General features: G+C 46.6%; 1 protein-coding gene across 1 annotated transcript; it reads right to left on the bottom strand.

The window, feature by feature from the left end:
* Nucleotides 1-1,630: 1,630 nt before the first annotated feature.
* LOC122437156 (general transcription factor IIF subunit 2-like) lies at nt 1,631-2,638 on the bottom strand. The gene has a single exon (XM_043461751.1). It carries the CDS (start codon nt 2,564-2,566, stop codon nt 1,793-1,795), a length of 774 nt encoding a protein of 257 aa, XP_043317686.1. The 5' UTR covers nt 2,567-2,638; the 3' UTR covers nt 1,631-1,792.
* Nucleotides 2,639-7,629: the final 4,991 nt, after the last annotated feature.

Genomic DNA, 7,629 nt, shown 5'->3' with positions numbered 1-7,629 from the left:
CTTTCCCTTCTCCAGGGGATCTTCCCAACCCAGGAATCGAATCCAGGTCTTTTGCACTGCAGGCAGATTCTTTACCAGCTGAGCCACAAGGGAAGCCCAAGAATACTGGAGTGGGTAGCCTATCCCTTCTCCAGCGGATCTCCCGACCCAGGAATCGAACTGGGGTCGCCTGGGTTCAAACCCACTGTCTGCCCATGTAGTAGCTAGGTGACCTCAGGCAAGTTATTTAACTTCTCTGTGTCCTATTTCCTCATCTGAAGAATGGGCTTCAAATATATTTACCTTCCCCGAATTGTTATAAGGATTAAATGAGTTGATGCCAACAAAGTGCCTAGAACAGACCCTGAAGTCTAGTAAGTATTCAGTGGGCATTAGTCGGTACTACTATCTCCTCTCTCCACTTACCCCTCTCACATTTAATGATCTTTGCATCATATTTTATTGAAATAATGAAGCACCAGAAAGGGATGCCCACTTATTTTTTCCTGCCACCAAACCTACCAGCATGCCTGCTTCTTCACTAATATTCTTTTTTCTCTCTGCCCACTAAAAATATCCCTGCCAACCCCCAACACCCAGCCCAGCCTGTGCTCAAGACCCTACCCTGTTCACTGTCAAGGACTTCTTTGACTTCCTCCTCTCTCCACTGTCACTGACTTTGCTGGCTGACCACATGTAGACATTTTTTAAAACAAGAGCAAAAAAAAGCCCCAAACCCTTCCTCAACCCCACCTCCCTCCAAAGACTTTGAGGGATGGGGTGGGAGAATGGAAGAGAGACTTCACATCTCCCCCGTAGAGCTGCTGAGAGAGAAAAACTAGTAATGTCAAATCCTAGCACTGCACCTAGCTTACACCAAAAGCATAAGTGTTAGCCACTATTATTGTCATTGTTGCTATTATTCTTGTCAGTTTTCATTTCAGGGCTTGCTGCCAGAGTGCAATCTCTTAAAAAGATATTTCAGGCAATGATTAAGTATCTAAATTTAAGATACAATCCAGGGACTTCCCTGGTGGGCCAGTAGTTAAGAATCTGCCTTCCAGCGCAGGAGAGGTGGGTTTGATCCCTGATTGGGGAACTAAAATACCACATGCCGTGCAGCAACTTAAGTTCCCCATCTAGAGAGCCTGAGGGCCACAACAAAGACCCAGCTTAGCAAAAAAAAAAAAAAAAAAAAAAACCCACAGAAAAACCCAAACCAACCAACCAGACAAACAAAAAAACCCCAAATTACCATTAAGAAAAACAAAATACAATCCACATGCAACTTCCTTGAAGTAAGTAAAGGACCTGTAATCCAACCTGTTTCCACTCCATCAAGCACCATCCTCCTCTACCTGTCAATTAGCAGTTTTAATGATCTCACCCTCTTACCCTTAATATTTTTTCATTCATGTTTCTACATACAAAGGGACCATATCTTAAACATTTCGGAAACAACTTTGTTTTTCAGTCATTTTAGAATATTGAATTTGCTTGCCTCCATCCGCACTCCCAGTAGAACCCCCACCTCCACCCCTAGCCCCATCCCCAGCCCACCCCTGCCCAGTTTCTGATGCCAGGTCTCTTTAGACTTAGATGAGCTGAGCTCTTTGTGGATGCAGCAAAGATGAGAAGTCCTCAGACAATATTTTCTCAATTTACAGCCTATTTTACTTCCCTGTTTTACAATCTAAATGTGAATACTTAAAAAGATATTAAACCTCCCTACCCCCTAATAGCAGAGCCTCATCAGTTTTTGTGTTGGAAAATCTTCAAGCTCCTATTGACATCTTCGTGACATAGGGCTGTCTCACTCTCTCTTGGCTTCTCTCTGATAACACCGGTACTCTGCCTTCAGCTCCCAAGTGTTTTTGTGGGGTCCTTTTACATTTCGAACACCGATTTCATTCAAGATTTCCTTCAGGTACACCACAGGTTGCATAGTGATGCCAACCAAGTCCTTTATGTTATAATACTGGTGTTTCTCAAAGGCAGCAAATAGCAAGGTTAACACTCGATCTTTATCCGCCTTCACTCTCTTTCCGGCTTCTTTCTTTCTCTTCTCATATTCAATATTGTACTGATGATTGGCAACAGGTTTATAATTGGTCGTGACCACCTTCTCCAGTTTCTGTACAGTCCTGGCAGGTTTGGAAGCCCGCTCTATTTGCATCCTCTTCAGCCTCATGTAGTTTTCACTGGGAGCAGGTCTGCATTCGCCACGATGGACCACGGTTCCTTGCAGGAAAAGTTGATCCGGCGCATGCTCAGTAAGCACCGTGAGGACCTGCCCTCTGTCTGAACGCAAGAGAAACTGATGCTCCATGGGAGCGTGGACCGGGGCCGGTTGTCCATTTGTACCCCGAATGTCTGTAAGTTCCTTATTCAGAGTAAAGGAGATTTCCGACTTCCCTTGATTTGTGGCAATCTTCAGCTTCCCTACTTCACCGCTTCCAGAAGCTTCCGACCACTGCTGCGACAGGTACTTTGGTACCTTCACCAGCCACATACGCTGGTTCTGTTGGATTCCCTCCAAGTTGAGTGGAATGCTCAGGGGCTTGAGTCGGCTGCCTCCGGAGGCCATGGGCACCTGAGCTGAGGGTGCAGAGTTAGGAATGCAGGGGAAGCGAGACACCAAAACCAGCTGGTGGAATCCAGAAGCCTGGAGAGGAAGCAGGAAATACATGCACATTCAGAAATGTTCAAAGATGGGGTCTTAGAATCTACAGAGTGCTATGCTATTAGTTTCAACAACTGTACAATTGTCAAATTTTTCATAATAAGGGGAGATGGCAAACCATAAAAGTGGGGAGTTTGATAACTGTGTGGCACAAGCTGCAGACAAAATACTTCAGCAATTAAAATTATAGGAGCTTCAATCTACCAATGTAGGAATTTTTAAGACGCAGTCATCCCTAAACACCTACTCTACCAAGCTGCCCCCTGCTCTATATTTCTCCAGAGCACATGAAATATCCTACTTATTATATTTTACTTATATTTTATATATTTACTTATATATTTTCATTATATTATCCTATGTCTCTCCTCCCCACCCCGCCCCCCGCAGACTCTAAACACCATGAAGTTAGAGTTTATCACTTTCACTGCTGTTGGTGTTTAATAATTTTATTTATTTCTTTGAGGGAGGCAGAGAGAGCAAAAAGTGAGCATAATTTTACAAAAGGAAGCCAGGAGGGAAGGCCCTTCCACCAGGCTGAGACTCACCAGAGGCAGCAGAAAGCTGTGCCAAGCGAGGCTGGCCAGGGAGTGTGCTCTCTGCTGAGCAGGGGCTCACTCAGGCTCCACGCTGCCTCTCCGTGGAACTGAGAACAGTCTGTCTTCACGGCCCTATTTATTGCCACAGGTAGGGAGGCCTTGATGGGATTAGATAACAACCAGACTGAAAATCCAATCACCTTGATTCAGTTATGGGTTTTCCCCTAAACATCTCCTAAAGCATAATCCGAGGGTGGGGACCTTCTTGGTTTATTTCCTCCACTGACCCATTTTCTTTAATTCTCCAGTGTAGGGTGGGTTCAAGGGAAGACAGTTTGCTTCAGCATCTTTAAAAAGGTGGGAGATGCAGGTATTTTGAGAAATTATGGGACATGTTATTCCCAGTCCCTGACCAAGCACTTCCACTTGGAATTAAAATTGCTCTCACTGGGGCATTCCAGTGGTTAAGACTCCATGCTTCCAAGGCAAGGTGTGTGTGGGTTGGATCAGTGGTTGGGGAACTGGGATTTTCTTTTTCAGCTTGAGCTGCATGCCCCGGCTGTGGCTGAAAAATAAAAAATGAAAAAATGTAAGAAAAACAAATTGCTCTCACTACCCTCTGGCTGCCCTGATGCTCAGTTGGTAAAGAATCCACGTGCAGTGCGGGAGACCTGGATTTGATCCATGGATCAGGAGGAGCCCCTGGAGAAGGGGACGGTACCCACTCCAGTGTTCTGGCCTGGAGAATTCCACGGACTGTATAGTCCACGGGGTCACAAAGAGTCAGACTTGACTGAGCGACTTTCACTTTCACTTTCTTTCACCCTCTGACTGAATGTGGAAAGTCTGTATTTCCTTCCCTGATTGCTCACTTCTTAAAATGCTCTCTTTGTGTGCTTCCATGACACAAGCTCCTGGGTTCCTTCCTGCCTCTCAGACTACCATTTCAGTCTCCTTCCTGGGCACCTCAGTGTGACTTGGGCCATAAATGCTGTCTACTGGCTCAGGTGCTGTCCTTTCTCATTTGACACACATTTTGAAAATTATATTTCAGCAGATGCCTCTCGAAAGGGCATCCATAGTTCAGCTCTCTCTCCTGAGCTTCTGGTAGGCCACCCAAATGCCAACTGATGTCCTCCACTGCACATGATTCCTAGTAAGTCAAAACCAGGACCACACCCACCGCTTCCCCCACCCCAAAAAGAAAAAAACCTACTCTTCCTATATTCCCCTTCACCCTGTCTCCTAAACCGGAAACTTGAGTGTTAAGCTTTTTTAATTTTTTTATTTTTATTTATTTATTTATTTTGAGTGTTAAGCTTACTTCTCCCCATGTATTGCTCCAGTGGGCCAGCAAGTTCTACCTATTCTGTCTCTTTAATTCATCTCAGATTTCCCCCTCTATGATTTTCTTCTCCTGGTTCAGTGCAATATCTTCTTCTCTGACCCCGGTTCCTCCTGTCACTACATCCCACACACTGAAGTCAGAGTAGTGTTTCTAAAGCATGATTCTAAACATGCCTTTCTCTTTCTTCATAGATTCGGGAGCCTCCCTACATTTCATAGAATGAAGTCCATTCTGTCTAAGGTGGCTTCCAAAGCCTTTCCAGAAGGGACTGCTGCTCACCATCAGTTTTTGCAAAATCTCCCTAAGAGTCCACTTGTAATGAGCTTGGAAGCTCAGTGAACCTTCCATTGCTCTCTCTTGCCTCCAGGTCTTCATTGTAACTATTTCCTTTCCCTGATATTGCTGCCATAATATCCCCACCCTTTTTGCTCAGCTAATTCTCTTTCTCTTCACCATCTGCCACCACCATCTGCCCTGCCCCGCCTCTAAAACTTTAAACTCAACCAAATTCTCATTCTAGTGTAGGGGCTTATTCCCATCCCATTGTTTCCATCCCATTTTCCAGTAGTCATTTAATGGAAAGAGTACAGACTCAGGTGCCAGGATTCTGGTCTTAGTATTGTTATTCCAATGCTGAGTAGCCCTGGGCAAGTGCCTCCACCAATCTGGGCATAGTTCCTTCTTGCTTAAAACGGAGGGAATGTCCTTGCCTGGTGAACTCCCAATGAGACAGTGAGAAAGATGTAGCAGCATCTAATGCAAAGACTAGAGGGAGGATCTAAATTCCCCTTGACCCATCCCCCTGCTCCAGGTCTTCCTCCCCTATTCCCCATACTTCTAGCCCATTTGAGCTAAAGTACTGTCAGCAGGGGTGGGGGTGGGGGTGTTCCCTGGTAGCTCAGCTGGTAAAGAGTCCACCTGCAATGCGGGAGACCTGGGTTTGATCCCTGGGTTGGGAAGATCCCCTGGAGAAGAGAATGGCTACCCACTCCAGTATTCTCGCCTGGAGAATCCCCATAGACAGAGAAGCCTGGCAGGCTACAAGTCCACGGGGTCACAAAGAGTTGGACATGACTAAGGGACTTTCACTCAGTCACTCACTCATTCTTTGGAGAGCAGGTCAGTATTGGTATTTCCTTCATGTTCAGTCCCTTTCCTAGGCATATGTAGTGGGCTTTCTCATGGTGGGGAGATAAGAGGCTCTTTGCAGGTTCTGACAATGCTAGACAGGGATAGAAGGTACCTTCCAAAGATGGAGAGTAGATACCTCCACTGCCTCTATCTAGGGTGGGCCCTAATGGCCAGAGGGACCCCCTCCAGGCCCTTGAGAATCCTCCCATTTGACCCACTCCTTGGCCAAGGAGTGGATTGTTTTTATGATCTCTGGATTGGATTTTGTCTAGATTGTGCCCCTAACTAACTATTGAGGGACTTTATAAACCCTCTGGGCCTTTGTTTCTTCATTTATAAGATGGAGAAGGCTGTACTCATGGGTCTTAAAGGTATCTTCCAAGTCAAACTGCCACAGAATTTAGCACTGCCTGTTGATGCAATCTGAGTCATAAAGGCATTAAGCATAGAAAGAATGCAGAACCCTGAACCCATCACTTCTCAACCCAGAGTCATGCAGAAGGAGCTGCCCTGTCTCCTTCCTGCTCGATGGCCTCTTTGTCTGCCTGGGTTCAGCTTTTGACTCGCTTCCTTCCTCCTGTCTGGCCTTTTGTCCCTCTGCCGTCCCTGTCTCTTCACCCTGTGCCTGCCTCAGTCAGCAGCTACTCAGACCGCACTGGTCCCCTCCCTACCACTTGCGCAGACCGTCTCCCTCCTCTTACTAGTTTTGCCCCTTCCCACCTCCTGCCTGGATCACCTCTGCCCTGGTCTATCCCCCTGCTCCTCCTCCCACCCACCTTCCCCTCTCCCTGCCATTCACTGCCCCTTCCAACTTGTTCCCCTCTTCTCTGACACACCTCCCTTGACCCCTGCCCCTCCTCCTCACCCTCCGTCTTTGCCCACCTGCGTGGACCTTGGGCCCACATAAGCCTCCCTTGCCTCTGCTGGGACATCTGCCCCAACCAGCCCTCACCAGGCCTGAGGATCCCCACTCTCCACCATGGGCCTCCTGTCCCTCCCCGTGGGGCACCTGGTCCCTCCCAGAAGTCCTGAGAATGTGGTCTGCAGCATCCTGGTGACCTGGGGGACATGTGGGACACTGGATGATGGCCAGCAGACACACAGCCCGGTGGGACAGCTCCCTCAGGTAAGAGTCTCTTTCCCAAGATGGGCTTCTCGGCTACTTTCATGTCTTGGTTATTTTGCTGCCTGAGTTTAGCACGTCTCTATTCCCACTCCTTGAATCAAATATAAATGGAGATCGTATTATTTTTATTTTTTGTTTAATGTTTATTTTTACTTATTATTTATTTGGTTGTGCCAGGTCTTAGATGTGAATATATTTTTCAGTTCAGTTCAGTTCAGTCTCAGTCATGTCCAACTCTTTGCAACCTGATGGACTGCAGCACGCCAGGCTTCCCTGTCCATCACCAACTCCTGGGGCTTACTCAAACTCATGTCCATCGAGTCAGTGATGCCATCCAACCATCTCATCCTTTGTCGTCCCCTTCCCCTCCCTCCTCCAATCTTTCCCAGCATCAGGGTCTTTTCAAATGAGTCAGTTCTTCGCATTAGGTGGCCAAAGTATTGGAGTTTCAGCTTCTGCATCAGTCCTTCCAATGAATATTCAAGACTGATCTCCTTTAGGATGGACTGATTGGATCTCCTTGCTGTCCAAGGGACTCTCAAGAGTCTTCTCCAACACCACAGTTCAAAAGCATCAATTCTTCGCTGCTCAGCTTTCTTTAGAGTCCAACTTGCACATCCATACCTGACTACTGGAAAAACCAAAGCTTTGACTAGATGGACGTTTGTTGGCAAAGTAATGTCTCTGCTTTTTAATATGCTATCTAGGTTGGTCATAGCTTTTCTTCCAAGAAGCAAGCGTCTTTTAATTTCATGGCTGCAGTCACCATCTGCAGTGATTTTGGAGCCCAGGAATATAAAGTCTGTCACTGTTTCTGCTCTAT

The sequence above is a fragment of the Cervus canadensis genome, chromosome 2 (assembly GCF_019320065.1).
Source record: "Cervus canadensis isolate Bull #8, Minnesota chromosome 2, ASM1932006v1, whole genome shotgun sequence".
Classification (NCBI taxonomy): Eukaryota; Metazoa; Chordata; class Mammalia; order Artiodactyla; family Cervidae; genus Cervus; species Cervus canadensis.
Note: the sequence above shows the minus strand (reverse complement) of the source record. Positions and strands in the feature narration are given on the sequence as shown.

Bases quoted from the DNA above. Each gene is read 5' to 3' on its own strand.
- LOC122437156 (XM_043461751.1), bottom strand. From the start codon at position 2,566: ATGGCCTCCGGAGGCAGCCGACTCAAGCCCCTGAGCATTCCACTCAAC.